The sequence below is a fragment of the Capra hircus genome, chromosome 16, assembly GCF_001704415.2.
Source record: "Capra hircus breed San Clemente chromosome 16, ASM170441v1, whole genome shotgun sequence".
Taxonomy (NCBI): domain Eukaryota; kingdom Metazoa; phylum Chordata; class Mammalia; order Artiodactyla; family Bovidae; genus Capra; species Capra hircus.
In genome coordinates, this window is record NC_030823.1 from 66,571,258 (window position 1) to 66,592,909 (window position 21,652).

Sequence of the window (21,652 nt, forward strand, 5' to 3'; positions counted from 1 at the left end):
ATCACTTTACAATTAATGCTTAAGGGAAAGAACAAGTAAGACAAAGAGGTTTTTAACAAGTCCCTTAAAATAAGGGTATATTGTCCAAAATAGTATCTGTAAATATATTCATATTTTCAAGTCTGTTGGGTCTGCTAGACTTAAAGTTCACCTCTGAAAATCATCAGTGCAAAGACATCTTAGATTTGAATGGACATGACATATCACCTAGGTCAATAATTCTAAACCAAATTAGTATCTGACACCCAAGGACTTTAAGGACTTATGGGGAGAGCTTTTCAAGGGCACATGCTGCTTCCTGTGCTCTAGTGAGCCCCCCCAGGAGGGCAAAGGTATGTCTACACTTCACAGGCCTTGACTTTGCCGTAATTACTCCTAGAGAGTGTAGATTTTTTTCAGGATTATTGTTACCTGAAAACTGGGTGAATGTTGAACCAAAAGACACAATCACGCGAAAGATCAAGAGAAGGAAGGATTTACTATTTGCGGCAAGTAAGGAGAATACCAGGCTTCTTTCCCAAAATAGTGTTTCCCAAACTGCAAAATTGGGGAAGTTTTAAACTAAGGGTACATGCATCTTGATGAAGGGGCTTGAGCCTTTAGTTTGGCATAATGGCAGCAAAGATTGACAGAGTCCAAGCTTTTGTTGACTTAAGTCACAAAGGCTAGAAACAATGCTGCTGTTTCTGCTGCTAAGTCGCTTCAGTCGTGTCCGACTCTGTGCACAAGTCATATTTCTGATTATAATTTTCCTTAATGATGTCTGCTAAAGTTAAATTTTGTTGCCAACTTTGGTGTTTTGGACATTAGGGTAATTTGTACATACAGCCAATCCATGACTAGTAGTTCTTAAAGCAAGTTTAGATAAAACTGTTGATTTTAAATAAACTGATTGCTCTTTTCTTTAAAAAATGTGGGAGAATAGTGTACAAGGTCTGTGTCTCTTAAATGTATTAGAATGAAATCACACTAGAATGTGACATTGAAAATAAGTATTTTTTCTAAATAAGCATCTTGACTCTTGGATGACATCAATGCAGCGATTCTTTTCAAAATTGCTGAGATCTGTTTGAAGTTGCCTGTGGCTGATTGTGGTGATCACAATCTCTGTGTTCAGTATTGAGATTCTGTAGTCCTGATCATCCTAACAGTCTTTAATTTTAATTTCAGTTGAAATTAGGCAATGGCAGTTGAACAGGAAAAAAAAAAATGTGTGTGTGCAGAATCTACATTCTCTTCCATCAGGTTTCTTTCATGATTGTTCTTTGTTTCTTCTTTGTGACTGTAGAACTTTCAAAGATTAGGATAATCATCAAATTGATTTTGTATAAATTGATTAGTTCTTTTTTCCCAATCATTTTAGTTACAGATGTCAATATAATTCTCCAGGATGAATTTAATGCAGTAGCAGTTTTCATGATGACTTGGGAATTGTAGTTGTGGAAAAAAAAAAGGAGGGCGGGTGGGTCATGATTTTCACTATGAAAAAGATTTTGGATAACAAAAGACACTCAGAGTAAGGTAATCCAAGACCTGAAGGCAAGGCTTAATCTTGGTGACTGAGTCAGGGCATTGAGCTTATATTTGACATCTCACTTGAAATATGGCCTCTCTTTTGTCAGCTACCAAGTAGCACAGTGCTGAGTCATTAGGTTCCCCACCGCACCGCAGGGAACACTGGTTTTGTATTCAATAACATTATTTCCTCTGTCATTATTCCTGAGGCATAACCAAAAGTCTCTTATCCAAGTTAGAAGCTAGCCTAGTCCATACTAGTCTGAAATTATATGTGATACTGGCCCCAGGAAACATGGCTCTTTACAGCACTTAAAAAAAGCATAATTTTGACACTCTTGTTTTGAAGGTGACTTACTGGTCATCTGAAGATTCGTGATGCCTCCAAAATTAACTTATAAAAACCAAGAAAGTGGTTGCTCCCTATCTTCTGTGAGCAGTGTGCAAGTTCATATATACAAGTTCTGATCGTAGTTAGTAAGATAGAATTGAGGCTAATGGAAATAAAAACAGATTAAAATGGAGAGTTGAATGATAGAGAAAATTACCCAGTTACTAGAGACACTTTAGATTAACTTCAGATATAATAGACTAGATTGTAACTATCTGTAAAACTTTAATAAATGGAAGTAACCCTTTTTTACTATCAGGAATCAGTGTTGGTATTATTATTCTCTGTAAGTAAAGGAATATAGAAAGAATAAAGACACTGGGGACAGGAAGACTGGTTTCTAATTCAATTTTAGCTTTTATTGTCTGTGAGATACTGGGAATTACTTAATATTTCAGAATCTCACTTACTCGTCCATAAATATATATAGTAGCATCTATTTTATAGGATTATTGGGAAACAGAATTTGCATTTATTAGAATATTTGACATATGGTTCATTCTCAATGAATCCTTATAATAACAATATCATCTCTTTGCACACGTTATTAATAAACATTTGACATGAGTACATATGTAGCAATTTCAAAAATTGTGTTAAATAATAGGTGAGTATTGATAATCATTTTTATCTTACAGGAAAGGTTTTAGACATTTGAAAAATCTTGTAGTATTAAAAGTTCTAGGATATGCAGTCTAAGCACAGAGTCCTCACCCATGGACCACCAGGGATTTCCTTTGATTATCTTTCTCTCTCTCTCTCTCTCTTTTGTTTTTTGGTGGGAAGAGTGTGTGTGATTTTTGGTAGTAGTATAAGACAATATGCCTATTTTTAGGCATTCATTTTTTAAGAGTGATAATTTCATTTATGTGGAATAACTTTGGCTCTTCAGAGCTCTTCTGAATATGGAAGGTATTTCTCTTTGACAATAATCCTGAATAAGAATTATCTTGAAAGATTTTATATGCTTCTGTCTTTTTAAACAAGATATGCTTATTCATGACTTCATCTCATCTGCCTCCTTGCTTTCAGACTCACTTCGCAGTATTGTCAGTTTCTTAGCTTCTTTTAATTAGTTATGGGCTTTTCAACCAGTTTAGCAAGTCTATTAAAATTATGAAACATAGGAGTAACTTGGGTTTCCCAGGTGGGTCAGTGGTAAAGAATCCACCTGCCAATGCAGGAGACACGGGTTCAATCCCTGGGTCGGGAATGGCAACCCACTCCAGTATTCTTGTCTGGGAAATCCCATGGACAAAGAAGCCTGGTGAGCTACAGTCCATGGGGTCACAAAGAGTTGGCTATGACTGAGCATGCATGCACACACACACATGCGTGTGCGCACACACACAGTTCAGTTCAGTTCCGTCACTCAGTTGTGTCCGACTCTTTGCGACCCCATGAAATGCAGTACGCTAGGCCTCCCTGTCCATCACCAACTCCTGGAGTTCACTCAGACTCATGTCCATTGAGTCAGTGATGCCATCCAGCCATCTCATCCTCTGTCATCCCCTTCTCCTGCCCTCAATCCCTCCCAGCATCAAAGTCTTTTCCAATGAGTCAACTCTTCCTATGAGGTGGCCAAAGTACTGGAGTTTCAGCTTTAGCATCATTCCTTCCAAAGAACACCCAGGACCGATCTCCTTCAGAATGGACTGGTTGGATCGCCTTGCAGTCCAAGGGACTCTCAAGAGTCTTCTCCAACACCACAGTTCAAAAGCATCAATTCTTTGGCCCTCAGCCTTCTTCACAGTCCAACTCTCACACCCGTACATGACCACAGGAAAAACCATAGCCTTGACTAGATGACCCTTAGTCGGCAAAGTATTGTCTCTGCTTTTGAATATGCTACCTAGGTTGGTCATAACTTTTCTTCCAAGGAGTAAACGTCTTTTAATTTCATGGCTGCAGTCACCATCTGCAGTAATTTTGGAGTTCCAAAAAATAAAGGCAGCCACTGTTTCCACTGTTTCCCCATCTATTTCCCATGAAGTGATGGGACCAGATGCCATGATCTTTGTTTTCTGAATGTTGAGCTTTAAGCCAACCTTTTCACTCTCCACTTTCACTTTTATCAAGAGGCTTTTTAGTTCCTCTTCAATTTCTTCCATAAGGGTGGTGTCATCTGCATATCTGAGGTTATTGATATTTCTCCTAGTAGTAACTTATAAATGTGAGTCTCTCCTGAAACAAAAATGCTTGAACTTTAGATAAAGTTAGATAAAGTTAGATAAACTTTAGATAAATCTTTTCAGTTGCTCAGAGAATTTTGTGAATTCCTGCTTTCCCATTCTGCTTTGGTGAGTAGAGTTATTTGAGAACTAATTTTCAGTTAGGTATTTAATAAAGTGTTTAATTAAGTCTTCTACCTCTTAATATTTCCTATGTGCATACAAGCTATTAGGCTAATAAAAACTTTTGACATTGTCATGTATGGTTTTAACGATATGTTAAAATTTAGTTTGCTGGTTATTGTTTTACATCCAAAGAATTCTGAAAACTGCTCTGGAAATGTTATACCAGAAAAAAGAGTTTTATTGAACAGTAACAATAAAAACAAGCAAATTTAGATAATGCAAACATCTTCCTCTGCACTTCACCTTTCTAAGGCAGGTCTTATCACCCAGTACAAAGCCTGATTGTACACCGAGAGAAAGCCTGCAGTCCTTATTTACATTTTTCCTCAGGGCTTGATAAACCCTGTAAAGTAGGGACTGCAAAGCTGTTCTAGCAGTCAAGCTGTAGGGACATTTCAAGCATGATCTAAACATCTCAGTTGTGCTACAGAGAGGAGAGGATCAAAAAAGGAAGAACCTCAAGATCAGAGAATCAAAGAATGTTTCTGGTATGCATGTTGCTTCCTTTCAACTGGAATATTTTTGATTTGTATCAAGGAAGCATTGAGAACAATCTGCTCGAATCCTATATTTCAGGAATATTGTTTGAAATTCATTATTGTTTATTTTCTTCCAGGTAGAGCACCATTATTCCCACAAGTTCACAGTAGTGGTGCTACGTGCCACAAAAGTGACAAAGGGAACCTTTGGCGACATGCGTAAGTTCTCTTATTTGCTCTTCTGTTGAAAATACGTAAATATGATTCACTCTTCAGTGGCTTGAGTTCCTTGACAAGCCAGGGGCTGTCCCTTCTTCAGATGTGATTATCTTTGTCTACAGCTTTGAATGGTAACATTTCGAATGGTTCTCTGATGCTCTTTTATCTGTTGGAGTAGTGTTCCATGTTGACTTTACATCAGTTGCGAGTTCAGTTCAGTTCAGTTCAGTCACTTAGTCATGTCTGACTCTTTGCGACCCCATGAACTGCATCACTAATTCCCTGTCCATCACCAACTCCTGGAGTCCACCCAAACCCATGTCCATTGAGTCGGTGATGCCATCCAACCATCTCATCCTCTGTTGTCCCCTTCTCCTCCTGCCCTCAATCTTTCCCAGCATCAGGGTCTTTTCCAATGAGTCAGCTCTTCACATCAGGTAGCCAAAGTTGTGAGTACTTGGAGTCAGATAAAATGACTGTCCTATGACATACAGAGTTTCAGATTTCAAAGACATTTGTATTCTCCTTTGGAAACAGGACTGAGTCGAGAATTTAAGTTACCTGTGTCTGTGAGATATTGTGCCTATAGGATTTTTTTTACAATGCAGTTTATCTAATTCTTATTCCTTTAAGTTGTGTTTTTTATGTGTGAAAATAGCTATAGAAACTGGTATGGGACAGTTTGAAATGATGTGAACAAAAGCCTGAGGATAATTTTGAATTAACTTGTTGGCAGTATCCTTCTCTATGTTTTAAAATGCAGTTTTCCTGGTTAATCTTACCATTCAAATGACTGGGAGTCATGGATGTGGGAATACAAAGAAAAATGAATAAGTACTGTGATGCTGAATTGGGTAAAGTTAGTTGTAGATTATTGCTAAAATATGGAAATGGCAATCTACCTCTCCGAATGGGTTCTGAGGAAAGATGGAGATTGCCATTAATCAGTCTGGGAAACAGGGAAGTCTTTCCTGCTGAAATGGCATTTGAACTGGTACTCGAAGGAGGAGGATCTAGTGTTGAGAGCAGGGAGAGTCTCAGGCAGAGAAAATAGCATATTCAAGGGTGAGAGAAGGGCAGAGTACCTGTGAGGTCGTGAGCTGCTGGACGCACAGCAAAGGTGAAGGTGAATGAGATTAATTCAACAAGGCTGCAATTTTATCAGAAATGCAGTGGGAAGAACTTGATGGCATTTGAGTCACGAATCACATGATTCGCCCTTTATTTTAAAAAATATTTGTTCTGCTTATGGTTGCTGAGGGAGGGGGGAAGGATGGTGGGAAAAGATAGTTAAGGAATTTGGGAGGGACATGGGCACACTGCTATATTTAAAATGGATAACAAACAAGGTCCTGCTGCATAACACAGGGAACTCTGCTCAATGTTATGTGGCAGCCGGGATGGGAGAGGGGTTTGAGGGAGAATCGATACATGTATAAGTGTGGCTACCTGAAAGTATCACAACACTGTTGGTCGGCTATACTCCAACATGAAATAAAAAGTTAAAAAAAAATGATCTTGCCATAGTATGTTAAATATATTTGAGGTGACTGTAGGATATGCTTTTTATATTTAAAGATAGGAGTGACTTGAGCTTGTTGAAATCATAATGAAAATGGGCCACGAGAGAGAGAGAGAAAAGTTAAATACTAAGGAATGAAGAATTTGAGCTCAAGCCTTCAGTGATTGTAGAAGAGTGTCCAGGAAGTTAGTAAAAGTTGGAAATAAGGGAATGACCAGGAGGTGGGATCCGATGAGCAATGCTTCTCAGGAGACATGATGGAACAAGGACAATGTCTTTACATTGTCCCTAATCTGATCAGGGATTTATTTTCTAAATTTTATCTCATACACTGATACACTTCAATTAATCATGCCTCTGCCAATGTTTTTGTTGTTATTCTTCTTTTGCTTTTTATACTACTTTGAATTTTCATCAACTCAATGAGAGTTCACTAGAAGAAAGGTATCTGTGAAAAAGAAGCCAAATCAGATGCCATATTTAAAATCTGGTAACCCTGTGACCTTGAGAAAAGCACATGCCTTACAACTCTAGATGTACTGTTAGTTAGAAAAGCCATTTATAATTCGACTAAAGGCTCTGTCAGTGACTCATCAGCCATACAAGTTACTGACCTAATTTGACTTTAAAAATTTTAGTTATCTCTTATACAAAGTAGTGTGGGCTTCCCAGGTGGCTCAGTGGTAAAGAGTTCACCTGCCAAAGAAGGAGACGCAAGAGATGTGGGTTTAATCCCTGGGTCGTAGTTCCGTAGGAACCACTTACTTTGGAGTAGGAGCTGGCAACCCACTCCCATATTCTTGCCTGGAAAATGCCATGGACAGAGGATCCTGGACAGCTACAGTCCTTGGGTTTGCAAGAGTCAGACGCAACTGAGCACAGACATATAAAGTAGCAGCATCCTTTTCTGTTATATCAGTTGCAGAACTCTGTCCTAGAGAGACAAGGATCTTTATTATGCTTGAGGTGAGGTCACCAGCAGTTTAAATTTTACTTTGAATCTCTTCAACTGGTATGGATCTGATTTCTTAGCAGTCAGTACTTTCTCCATAATCCTCAGGCACTTTGGCAGTGCTTATTTATTGTAGTTCTGGAGAAGGAAATGGCAACCCACTCCAGTATTCTTGCCTGGAGAATCCCATGGACAGAGGAGCCTGGCAGACTATGGCCTATGGGGTTGCAAGAGTTGGACCGACTAAGCACACACACACACATTTATTGTAATTAGGACTGGAAAGAGAGTAATGTCACAAATGTCGTTTTAAACCTACTTGAGTTGATATTGCTAACATTATTCAAAAATAAACATGAGACATTAATTCATCTCACAAAATAGCCAACAGGTATGTTTTGGATCCCCATAGTGTATACAGCACGGGTTGCATTCCTGAATTCCAGAAAGCTTGTTATTGATTTATTTACTTATTGATTTGCTGGCCATGCCAGGTGCCTTGTGGGATCTTAGTTCCCTGACCAGGGGTTGAGCCCAGGCCCACAGCAGTGAAAGCATCGAGTCCTAACCTCTGGACCACCAGGGAATTACCCAAAGCTTCTTTTTTAAAGTGAAGGACCCATCAAAAGAATAGTCACCTGACATTAATCACTACTGGAAAAAGGATTGTGTTGTGAGATTCTCTCAACATTTTTAAACAGCATTTGTCATTTGACTTTATCTTGCTTGAGTTATCATCTTTTTTTGAGGGGGAGGAATTGTTGCCACCCCTTGATGTCACCTGGATGAGTTTACAGAAAGAGAGTCTTAGAGAAATAAATTCAATAATAAGGTTGGTAAGATCAAGTAGAGGGACAATACACAGTGCCAAACTATTTTCAAGAAATTGTAGGTGATTATTGTGAGAAAAGGCATGGGCCAGCCTGAGCTGTCACTTAAGAGTTTTGATGGCGTTGCTTGGTGAGCTTGATCCATACAAATTACCTAGTAAACAGTTTGGCATGTTTGTACATAGAAGTTCTTTAAAGATAGCTGAAGATAGAACTATAAAAAATGTCCTAAGATCTGCAAAGGATGACAGGAAACTATGCCCACTTCTGTTGTTGATAGTGTCTACATTTATTTAAAAAGGCAAATTTCCATATAGTTTTGCATGTTGGTAGAGAAGCATGACGGAGAAGGCAATTGCACCCCACTCCAGTACTCTTGCCTGGAAAATCCCACGGACGGAGGAACCTGGTGGGCTGCAGTCCATGGGGTCGCTGAGAGTTAGACACAATTCAGTGACTTCACTTTCACTTTTCACTTTCATGCACTGGAGAAGGAAATGGCAACCCACTCCAGTGTTCTTGCCTGGAGAATCCCAGGGACAGCGGAGCCTGGTGGGCTGCCGTCTATGGGGTCCAGAGTTGGACACGACTGAAGCGGCTTAGCAGCCGAGAAGCATGGCCGATTGCTACTGGGTTTTCCAGTTTTTCCTGTGCATGTGACAGCTGCACAAATAGCTGACACCTGACAAAATACCTGTATCTGACTTTTAAAAAAATCTAATACTAAGATTGTATCTATTTTCCATTTTGTCCCTTGTAAAGCCCTCCTATTCTAACTAGCTTCATTTCAGAATACCATCCCGTGTTGCTAAAACATCATCATAGCATCAGGAACACCCCCACAGTCTCTCTTGAGGGAGTAAGAGCTGACATTTGAATCATAACATCTCGCTCATTTCCTTTTTTTAATTTTTTTTTTTAACCTCAGAGCACTGGGCCAGCCCCTTCCCAGACATCACTGTTAATCTCGGTTTGTTCAAATGTATCATTAATACCCAGGGCTTCAAGGCCAGCCTTTCCCTGTCTTCTTACGCTCACGCCGTATGAAGAAGTAGTTTGAAGTTCAGATACGCACCTGACTCACCATGTGTTGCTCAGTTGCTAAGTCGTGTTCGACTCTTTGTGACCATATGGACTGCAGCACGCCAGACTCCTCTGTGCTCCACTATCTCCTGGAATTTGCTCAAATTCATGTCCATTGAGCCAGTGACTCACCATAGACTTATTTTTTGAAAAGTAGTTTGCGTTAATTTGACCTGACCAGGAGCCAGTCAGTTGTGCCAGTGCCAAGCGTTGATTGGATTAGTTAACATTATATTAAATATTATGTTAAACTCTGTATTTTGCATTGCTCCTTTCCTCTTCTAACAGAAGGTATGTATTTGTAGAATGAGCACAGCAACAGTACAATTTCAGTTGGTTATTTAGTTTCCTTTGTGCATATATGAAACAAAGCACACAGCCCTGGCCGCAAATCTCATTTTATAACCAAATAAGACAGCTGGCACAAAGGCTGTAGCTCCTTCAGTGAATTTCTGTTCCTTTAAAGAAGTTGAGGAAAACAGATCATGTATGATAACAGGTGATAATGGAGGCTTGTCTCAGAATTCAGAACTAGGTCGATGAAACCATTGACTAAGATGAAATCCCTAAGGATGATATCAGATAATAAATATCATAGTGTTCTTGAAACAATAAAATGCCTTATCAATGCTCAGTGTTTTTAATATCCTAATTATGCACATGTACTGAGAACTCTTGTCTCCTTGGATGCTGAACTCTTTACAAAATTAGCACCATAAACACTAGGGCTTCTAAGGACAGTTATAGAAATGCAGATAGATCTTCTTTCAGCATTCGGGAGACAACAAAGCTTGATACCAACATTTAAACTCTATGAAGAGAATAAAGATATTTGGGTGAATTGTGAACTCATTGTATTTAAACCAATTTTTACAAATTCTTCCTGGTTAATATTTTAAGGAACCTTTTCAAGGTTTTTTTTTTTTTTAAGTATCCCACACTTTAATTTTTCATAATGTCTTTGTCTATGGGTAAAGTGTATTTTATTTCAGATAAACTCAACAAGATCTGCATAAAATTCTTCATTTTTAAATAGCAGATCTGAGGCTGACCTAATCTCTCCAGATAGTGCTTCTCAAACTTTAATGTGGCTATGAATCAGCACAGGATATTGTCCAAAATGCAGATTCTAATTCAGAAGGTCTGGGGAGTAGATTCTAGCACACAAATGATGCAGACATTGCCCATCTATAGACTGCATTTGAGGGGTCAAGGTCTAGGCAATTTCTTTTATGTTTGCTTATTCTGAGTCTGGGGCTTCTCAGGTGGTTCAGTGGGTAAAGAATATACTTGCAGCGCAGGAGATGTAGGAGACGGGGGTTTGATCCCTGAATCAGGAAGATCCCCTGAAGAGGGGCATGGCAAACCATTCCAATATTCTTGCCTGGAGAATCCCCACAGTCCATGGGGGTGCAAAGAATCAAACACAACTGAGTGACTAACACACACACATCCCGAGTCCACAGTGCTTAAAAGCTCAGAGAAAAGAAAAAAACATCGAAACTTTAATATTCTAAAATGGGCAAAGATTCTAATGTTTTGGGGTTTCTGCTGATTTGCCTTTTCTTAAATGAAATAACCATGAACACTTTAATAACATTTTGTTTTTAAAATTCCTATAAAGGATTAATTACATGGCTCAATATATTATCCTTGAGAAAAATGATAGAAATAAACACAAACATCTTAAAGGTCCACCACAACTATATTATGAAATTCTGAAATTTATAATATAATTGCATGATCATTCTAGGTTAAAGCAATGAAGAGAGTAAGGCATTTATTTTTACCATTTCAAAGGTCAGTTCAGTTCAGTTCAGTCGCTGAGTCGTGTCTGACTCTATGCGACCCCATGAACTGCAGTATGCCAGGCCTCCCTGTCTATCACCAACTCCCGGAGTCCACCCAAACCCGTGTCCATTGTGTCAGGAATGCCATCCAATCATCTCATCCTCTGTTGTCCCCTTCTCCTCCTGCCCTCAATCTTTCTAAGCATCAGGGTCTTTTCAAATGAGTCAGCTCTCTGCATTAGGTGGCCAAAGTACTAGAGTTTCAGCTTCAACATCAGTCCTTCCAATGAACACCCAGGACTGATCTCCTTTAGAATGGACTGGTAGGATCTCCTTGCAGTCCAAGGGACTCTCAAGAGTCTTCTCCAACACCACACTTCAAAAGCATCAATTCTTCGGCGCTCAGCTTTCTTCACAGTCCAACTCTCACATCCATACATGACTACTGGAAAAGCCATAGCCTTGACTAGACAAACTTTTGTTGGCAAAGTAACGTCTCTGCTTTTTAATATGTTGTCTAGGTTGGTTATAACTTTCCTTCCAAGGAGCAAGTGTCTTTTAATTTCATGACTGCAATCACCACCTGCAGTGATTTTGGAGCCAAAAAAAATAAAGTCAGACACTGTTTCCACTGTTTCCCTCTCTATTTGCCAAGAAGTGATGGGACCAGATGCCATGATCTTCATTTTCTGAATGTTGAGCTTTAAGCCAACTTTTTCACTCTCTTCTTTCACTTTCATCAAGAGGCTCTTTAGTTCTTCTTCACTTTCTGCCATAAGGGTGGTGTCATCTGCATATCTGAGGTTATAGCTGTTTCTCCTGGCAATCTTGATTCCAGCCTGTGCTTCCACCAGCCCAGTGTTTCTCATGATGTACTCTGCATATAAGTTAAATAAGCAGGGTGACAATACATAGCCTTGACGTACTCCTTTTCCTATTTGGAACCAGTCTGTTGTTCCATGTCCAGTTCTAACTGTTGCTTCCTGACCTGCATACAGGTTTCTCAAGAGGCAGGTCAGGTGGTCTGGTATTCCCATCTCTCTCAGAATTTTCCACAGTTTATTGTGATCCACACAGTCAAAGGCTTTGGCATAGTCAATAAAGCAGAAATAAAGGTCAGAGTATACACTTTAAGTGAAATGACCAAATGTATGGAAGGTACTGTATACCTGTAGTGCACTCTTTCTCTCATGTACATCAATATAGTCTCCCTGTCATATACACAAATATACTTTTCCTCTCATATACACAAATATATTCTCTATAAATATTTTAATATGTTTTAATGCTCCCTCAACTTAGTAATCTGTGATTTTATTTAGGACATTTCTAAGAACCCAGGCAGGGTAAATTTAGGTACTCTGCTTTTCATTGCTGTAACATTGTGAAATACTATTTCTCTCTCTGCAAAGAGCTTTGATTGAGATGTGTACTCGAAGGGTGTTGACTGTAAGAAGTTTGGATAAAAGCTTATCATTACTGAGAACTTGGCTGTTCTTCACAGAAGAGGTTTCAATTGTCATCTTTCACTTATTGTCAAAGAATATATAAAAACACGGTGATTCAAAAGGAATGGAAGACTTTTAAAGTATTCTGGACCACCTGACTTCTTGTGGGGATTCAGGAAGAGTGCTGGGTTTGTACCCCTTGGTCATCTTGCGGAGAGAGGAAGCACACACACTTGGGGCTTTAATCCTACTTTCTGGGTTGGCGTGGAGTTGAGGATCAGCAACAGTACTGATGCAGGGCTTGTGACCTGGGGCATGCAAGTGGAGCATCTTTAGATGGTTTGAACTAAAGGCAGACGTGTGTTTATACTTATTCATATGTAAAATAGGCATCAAGTACAGATGCTTGCTCCTTGGAAGAAAAGTTATGAGCAATCTAGATAGTATATTCAAAAGCAGAGACATTACTTTGCCGACTAAGGTCCGTCTAGTCAAGGCTATGGTTTTTCCAGTAGTCACGTATGGATGTGAGAGTTGGACTGTGAAGAAGGCTGAGCGCCGAAGAACTGATGCTTTTGAACTGTGGTGTTGGAGAAGACTCTTGAGAGTCCCTTGGACTGCAAGGAGATCCAACCAGTCCATTCTGAAGGAGATCAGCCCTGGGATTTCTTTGGAAGGAGTGATGCTGAAGCTGAAACTCCAGTACTTTGGCTATCTCATGCGAAGAGTTGACTCATTGGAAAAGACTTTGATGCTGGGAGGGATTGAGGGCAGGAGGAGAAGGGGACGACAGAGGATGAGATGGTTGAATGGCATCACTGACTCGATGGACAGGAGTCTGAGTGAACTCCGGAAGTTGGTGGTGGACAGGGAGGCCTGGCGTGCTGTGATTCATGGGGTCGCAAAGAGTCGGACACGACTGAGCGACTGAACTGACTGACTGACCTGACTAATTGTTTGCAAGTGTTCAATTCTTTTTGAATCATTCTGTGCTGCTTTTTATGTTTTTCAGTCCTATGGAGTAATTACTCTGAGAGTTCACACATCTCTGTGTAGTGAAATGACTATTCTCCAAGCTAATGAAGTCCATAAAATTTCATCTTTTATGATTTTTCTAAATCACATTAACTTTGGCTCTTACAGATTAGGTGGGGGATTAAGGGTGATTCTCCCTTCCTCAGGGTCCTTCAGGTATTTTAGTCACTTAGTGCCTAGTTTCTCAGTCGTGTCCGACTCTTTGTGACCCCATGGACTGTAGCTCACCAGGGTTCCTCTACTCATGGGATTCTCCAGGCAAGAATCCTGGAGTGGGTAGTAATGCCCTTCTCCAGGGAATCTTCTCGATTCAGAGTTCCGATCCGGTCTCTTGCATTGTAGGTGGATTCTTTACCCTCTGAGTCACCAGGGAAGCCCTCGGGCACTTGGAGTTGCCTGTAAATTAGGAGTGGGGCCTGCCATAGGCCTTGGTGGCTGCTGTCGTTGGTATCAAACCTTCAGCTAAATGTTGTTTGCATAGATCCGCACTTTCCCCTAGGACAGGCGCTAGGACGTCTCAGAGTAGTCTTCCTGGTGATCACATGCCACACCAGAGAGAGACTCCACTCCTGTGCTCAGAGCTACAGTGCTTACAGACCAGACTCTGTGACCATCCCATAGTCATCAGGCTGTGCACAGAACAGCAGAAGCATGACTTTTCAACTCTTGTAGAAACTGCGGAAAATCAAAACTCTTTTGAGCTTTAGGACATGTAGCCCTCTTGTCTCTCCAAAGCAGCGGTCTGAATTCTGTCACCTCTAGACCATCCAGAGGATTAAACTTCTTCAAAGGATATGACTCCCAACACAAAGTGTTAATAATTCCCTGGGAAAGGCAGTCAGAACTCATCCTTCCTATTTGTAAATGTTGGGCCGAGAGGCATGGTGTTGGGTCTGTATGTAAAGAAACATCACCTATTCAATCTTTTGAGAATCTTCATTAGAAGCAAGGGCAATGTAGAAATTACTATGAAAATACATTATCCTCTCCTATAGCCAATTTTTTTTTTTTTGCCACACCATAGGGTATCTTATGTGAGGTGAAGTCGCTCAGTCGTGTCCGACTCTTTGCGACCCCGTGGACTGTAACCTACTAGGCTTCTCCATCCATGGGATTCTCCAGGCAAGAATACTGGAGTGGATTGCCATTTCCTTCTCCAGGGGATCTTCCCGACCCAGGGATCGAACCCAGGTCTCCCGCATTGGAGGCAGACGCTTTAACCTCTGAGCCACCAGGGAAGCCCATAGGGGATCTTAGTTCATGACTATAAGGGATCTTGGTTCCCAAACCAGGGTTTGACCTCAGACCTCCGATAGTGGAAGAATGGATTCTTAACCACTGGACCATCAGGAAAGTCCCTTCCTCTAGCTGTCCTTGAGTTCCACAGTGATCAGAATCGCCAGGGAGGAGGCAGGATGTATTTATGAAAGAAAATGGTCTTCAGGGGCAAAACGCTACTCAGCAGTCTTGTGTCTTCAGGCAAGTTTCCTGTCTTTTTTTTTTTTCCTCATCTTAGAGATGTTGAGAGAATTCAGTGAGCTGGTACATGTGATGCATTTACATGCCTCATGCATAGTAATTACTCAATGAATATTATATATTATTGTTAAAATGATTTTGGATATGAATGTAAGAAGACATTAATTTCTTATATATAATCTTTATATAAATCAAAGAATTTTCTATTTAGGTAGATTGTTCACTTGACATAATTTTCAGTTTTTCATCTTGGAAACAGGAAATTTCCATTCTGAATTTCTGTGTTGAGCAGATGATTGGATCCTTGGCACACACCCGCCCACCCCGCCCCCACCAACACTCTGGTCTTTTTTTTCAAATTAATTTATTTTTTGATCGAAGGATAATTGCTTTACAGAATTTTTTCTGCCTTTTGTTTCTTTTTCAGCTCAAGAGAAATGGTGGAATGGTGCTTTCACTGTCTTATTGATACTCTTGGGCACAGTTCACTCGTTTGCTGCCTTGACAGCTGTCCAGGCCTCTGTTTAGCACTTATCACACGCAGAAATTCCCTGGTGGTCCAGTGGTTAGGACTCTGTGCTTCCACTGCAGGGGACCAGGGTTCAATCCCTGGTCTGGGAACTAAGATTTACAAGTCACATGGCATGGCCCCCCAATGAAACAAAAACAATCCCTTCCCACAAAATACTTGTCACATGTACTTGTAAGGCAGGGGCCTATTTCTTACTTTTTAGAAAATAAGCGCTTGAGTCTGGAAGATCTCAGAGAATTTTGGGTGAATGAATAAAATGCATAAATATATATAACTATACCTTTCTTCTTGGATATTGTTTCCTTTTTTGCCTCACTAGAGAGAGAATTAAAAAAACAATTTCATATTGCATTTTTGTAGATTATAAACACCTCTGCTATTTTTATCCATAGCTATCCAAAATTTTCATAGGTTTCAAACTTGTAACACCTTGGATTGATTTATAACATAATTAATCTTTTCTTGGATTAATTATGGAATTGCAAATACTTCTTTTTATAAATGGCACTGCTGTTGTCATCTCTTCTGAATCAAACTTTTCCCTAACATCAGTGGTGATTGAACATGAATTTTGGTTTACTAAATATTTTTGTAATATTTTTGAGTATCCACCCTTGACTCTAAAAATTCTGAAATATTTCCCAGTGAGCTTTTTATGGAAAATAATTTCAAGATGAGCAAAGTATTCTGGAACACACACATCTGTCTCTTATCTCTTATCTAGTATTTTCTATGTGGTAGGAAAATAGAAATGTATTAGAGAGGCTTTGTTGTTTAGAACTTAATTAGAATGTCATGCAATTTATTAAGTTTTGTGAGTATGGTTAGTCTTTTTCCTCTCTAAATTTCAACGGAGTTTTTTGTTTGTTTACAGGTATATATTTGGGTGTTTTAGGTATATGTAGTGAATGACACTATTTTATGATATTTTGTTAACATCAATGGATCCTTGGTGAATTTCACCACATTTATTCAATAAGATAAATAGAGCTATATTCCAGTGGTATATTTGGCAGCCATGCTTCTGTGAGATAATTTATTAGCAGATTCCTGTCCAGGTGAAGAGTACATTACCAGTAGTAGTAGGGACACTGCCCATGTGTTCTCTTTTTATTTTTTTAAGACCTATCAGTAGTGGATCCTGCTCACCTGGTCTTCCGGGGAATTCCCTCATTTAGTTCTTTATTGTATATATATCTTATACTTGAGCGTCTTCATCTTAAAAAAACTTTTTATGTTTTTCATACATGTTATTTAACATCTCAGTGTTCTACAAAGTATCTTTAATTTTCTAAAGTTAAAGGAAAAAAACCCTAATTTTTAAAACCGTTTTTACACCTGAGTAATAATAACCTTCTTGTTATGTGCTAAGTAGACACTCTTTGTCCAAAATCATATACCACTTCTATTAATATATTGAACTGCTGTGATTAGTATGTAGTGGAATTAAATTAGAAAACAGGTTAAATGTTTCTTGAATTTCCAAAGAAAAGCATACTGTTAAAGTTTTCATTTCAAAGAGAGTGGCTCTGCTGGTCTAAAATTTATGGGAAGACACATCATATATATTATTTTGGTATATTTTATATTTTAACTTTTTTCTTAAGAAGAAAGTTGTATGATGCAGAGATTGAAATGACTAGTTAAAGTTCACTGAGATCTGGTATGAGGGGTTTTGTAGATTTTGCTACTTTTTGGAAGCACTTTTACCTTCTCACTCCTCATTTGATGTATCAGTATGTTTTTCATAAAATGTTTTAGATGAAATCCTAGACAAAAATTTTAAGTTGGTGTTCAAAGCATAATATAAACTTCCAGATGCAAAATGAAATAACAGTTCTGAAATTTCATCTTTGGAAAAGAAATGTTACACATAACCCAGTGCTTATCCCAGCATTATTAATGTCATCAATGCATGCTGAATCAATTATGTGCACACACACACACATATATTATTTTTTCAGATTCTTTTCCCTTATAGTTTATTACAAAGTGTTCCCTGTGCTATATAGGAGGTCCTTGTTGGTTATTTATTTTATATATGTTAATGGTAGTGAGTTTATGTTAACCTTAAACTAATTTATCCTTCCTCCCTCCTAGACTTTTTTTTAATGAGGATTAAATGAGATTGTGAAATGCTTAGAAAAGTGCTTGATGCATAATGTACACAATGTGTTTGTTAAATGAATGAACAAAAATGCTAAGCAGAGTTCTTAAGATTTTATATTTCATATACCCATTTCTGTAGCACTGTGAGATATGTGATGTTGTTAATTTTACCAATGTAGGGGTTTGTTTAAAGACATTAAATGAATAGCCCCAAATCACACAGCTGTTCTGTTTTGGGGCGAGAGCTCAAGCCTGTCTCATGCTGATGTCTGTTCGTGCAGCAGCTTTGCCTTTGAGCTATTTATAACCTAGTTGGGAAGATGAAACGAGCGTAAATAGCTCAGAGATTGTGTGTTTAGATTACACAGTATTACTAATTTTGAAAAGTGTTGACAGTAAGCTTCTGAGAAGACTTTACAGCTTGAATAGAGGTATAGATGGGTTTTATAACTTAAGTACAGTTTTAATGTCTGGAATGGATATGGATGTGGGATATTTCAATTTGGAAAAAATATAAGAAAATATTTTAAAAATGGGATTGACATAGCCCATTGAATTACACTGCTTAGGGAATTTGGCTAATTTCTAATGATTTATCCCAAGAATAAATATCAGATAGCAAGGATAATGCCCTCTAGAGCAGTGGTTCTAAACTGGTGATTAGTTTTGGCCCCAGCCACATGGGGAAAAGTCTGGAGATACTTTTATCTTGATTTATTTTTTATTTTATTTTTTAATTTATTTGGCCACCCTGTGAGGCATGTAGGATACTAGTTCCCTGACCAGGGATCAAACCTGCACCCCTTGCATTGGAAGCATGAAGTCTTAACCATCAGACCATCAGGGAAGTCCCTGGAGACGTTTTTACTTGTCACAACTGGGAGATCCTGCTGGCTTCTAGTGGTTAGAGGTCACAGACAGTGCCCCAGAGCAAAGGATTATCTATCCTCAAATGTCAATAATGTCAAAATTAAGAACTCCTGTGCCGTCTATGAGTAACATATAATATATTGATAAATCCACATAGCTAAAATTAATGATATAAATATATTAATATGATTTATAATTCTACAGAAGAATTTCTAGAGATTTACTCTCTTCAACCTAAAGGGATTCCAAGAAACATCCCTAGTTTATGAATCTTTAAAACATTCCAAGCAGAAATACTGATAACAGAAATATTTTTGTTTTCTTCCAAAAAGGCATCATAGAGATTTAATTAAGAGGGCAATGCAGGTAACAACAAAACTTGCTGTTCTGTTTTAGATCTATGTTTAGCTTTCTTTGGGTCATTTTCCATGTATCTTTGTTCTTTCATCAACACCAGCATTCTTTACAATAAGTTGCTTTTGCTATATGCCAGGTGGTAACTTGCTTCCTTACTCTAGTAAGTCAGTTAGTACAAAATGTACCAAGTCAATTGTGAGTAGATATTATTGGGCTTTCCTTCTGACATCCATTTGGCTGATGGTACATTCTGATAGTTTCATGTTCATTTCAAAAGGAAACATGTGAGGCTGAGAAGACACCATGCAAGATCAGAGGCTGTGAGAAAAAAGGAAAATGAAAAAAAGGAGGTGTTCAAACTGGAGACTCTGCCTGATAAAGGGATCCCTAAACAGTGTTAATAAAATGGCTTCATAATTTCAAATGAAGAAAAAGCATTCTATAATTATTTGAGTTCCAGACAATGCTGCCTTAATTATAAGGGTTTTGCACATCTTTCCCCAATTTATATAGAATCACTATCAAAGATCTGTTTTACTAAACCACATCAAATTCTTCACTAACTATTCCAGCTTCTGCATTTCCAGCAATTTACAGGGGTTACCCTTCAGCACCTATAGCCATAACAATTCTAATTTTGAGCCCATTCTGGAGGGAGTAGGGGCTGCTACTCATAAACCCTTAGCACTTTGCCCCATTTTTTGAGTTATTAAGGAAGGCACTCTGGGATTTGAAGATATGCTTATTTATTCATTTATATTTGTGTTTACTACTTGGAAATAAAAGTTAAATTCAAATGCACTTGGAAAAAAATAACTGACATTGATATTTGTGTATTAAAATACAAAAAAATGGGGTAGGACAAAGTACTAGGAAGTATGAAACATACTAACAAAGAGTAGAAAGAAGTTAGAGAGGAGAGATGGTTGTGCCTATAATAAAGGTCACCACTTCTACAGTACTGCTGAGAGCTAGTTAAAGATTATGTGGAATTATTTTAATTTTATGAAGATGAGGCCACTAGGAGACATGATTGGCAGTGCCCAGTGTAACCCGAGAGGAAAATAGAAGTTGACTTATGAACTAGATAAGGGAAGCATAGAGAGAACATCTCATTCCATGCATCTTTTAAGTGACCCTTATCTTGGATAGTCTTAGGACAAGGATAAAGACGTGAATAAGATTTAGCTATGAATGACTAGTGTTTAGTTATCAGCTAAACTGTCCAATGAAAACACAATGATATGCTTAAGTAAAAGAGAAGCAATGTTCTCTTAGATAGAACAGATGCTTCTGCCATCAATGTGGCTGTGCAGCATGTTTGAAATATGTGGATTCCAGATTTGCTCCATGGCCTGAATGTTCTAGTGCCTGTTGGAGGAGGGTCACTGACCAGAAAGAAACCTGAGGTCCAGTTTGGGAGGCCTTGTAGGCCTGTTATCACAATGATTAGGCTTGCACTGAAGGTCAAAAGTGTTTCACAAAGACAAGTATGGCAGCATTATGGAGAGTGGCTTGAATGTGGGAAGATAAGCAACAAACAAAATTATGTGACTAGTCCAGGTGACTTAGTTGAACTGGGTAGGTGACTTTTCGAGAGGAACTGAGGAGCCAGCATATTGAACGTTAAATAGGTAAAAGCTGGAAACAGGAGCTATGGGGAAAAGAGAATGACTCTCATGTTTCTGCCTCAAACAGCTAGAAATGATGGTACTATTCAATAAAATAAGAAATTCGGGAAAAATAACACATTTTTATTTCAGTTTTTTTGGTTTTGTTTTGCTTTGTTTTTTCTTTCCTTTTGCATTTAGAGAAAAAAATTCAAAATGGACTACTTAGCAATAGATGATATATGGGTGTATAATGAAGAATCTTGTTTTTGTCATTTCCTTAAGGCTACAAGGAGGAATGTATGATGACTGCCATTTAAACCTGAAGATGATTGGCTTTAGAGGATCTGAGAATAGTTATCCTATAGGATTGATATGTGCCGTGTGACTTGAAGGGTGCACACTGAGTATTCTTAAGACTGTATAGGCCTTCCCTGGTGGTCCAGTGGTGAGAACTCTGTCTACCCACTGCAGGGGACATGGGTTTGCTTCCTGGTCAGGGAACTAAGACCCCACATGCTGTGTGATAGGACCACAAAAAAACCCCGAAACTGTATAAGTAGCTGTGATAATTCCTTTTCAAATGTTTTTGACTACATTAGCAGTAAATTTTTTAGAGTTCACTTTCTTCTAAAACATTCTAATGGAGATTTGTAAGACCAATGAAGAGAAAGTCCATAGTTTAGTGGTAAGCTGGGGATAAAAGATTTCAGATACAATGAGGAAACAGAGATGTAGTTAGGGAATCAGGAAAAAAAAATGCTTTGAACACAAAAGAAGATAATTGTGTAAAGGGCATTGCATATATGCCAAATCAAATGAAAATTGAGAAGAAAAACGTACTGAATTTGACATTGAAGTTATGATAGGGGCATGGTGACAGTCAGGAGTTAATGAGAGGAGGTTGATATAGAGAAATGTTTGTTTAAAAGTACACACTTCCAGTTATAAGAAGAATAAGTTCTGGGGCTGTAATGTACAGCATGCTGAGTGTAGCTAATAACATTGTACTTTGTTTCTGGGACTTCCCTGGTAGTCCAGTGGCTAAGACTCTGCACCCCCAGTGCTGGGGAC

The 21,652-nt window shown here is 38.6% G+C and overlaps 1 protein-coding gene across 2 annotated transcripts in view; it reads left to right on the forward strand.

Moving 5' to 3' along the window:
* PLA2G4A (phospholipase A2 group IVA) overlaps window positions 1–21,652 on the forward strand; it is a 163,775-nt gene that overhangs the window by 38,344 nt on the left and 103,779 nt on the right. The window contains exons 1-2 of one of the 2 annotated variants that reach the window (XM_018060732.1): window positions 4,652–4,751; window positions 4,880–4,961. In XM_018060732.1, coding sequence (XP_017916221.1) covers window positions 4,743–4,751; window positions 4,880–4,961 — 91 coding nt within the window. In that variant the 5' untranslated portion in view covers window positions 4,652–4,742. Of the gene's footprint in view, window positions 1–4,651; window positions 4,752–4,879; window positions 4,962–21,652 lie in introns of those variants that run through there. The other variant, XM_005690990.2, reaches the window with a different exon arrangement.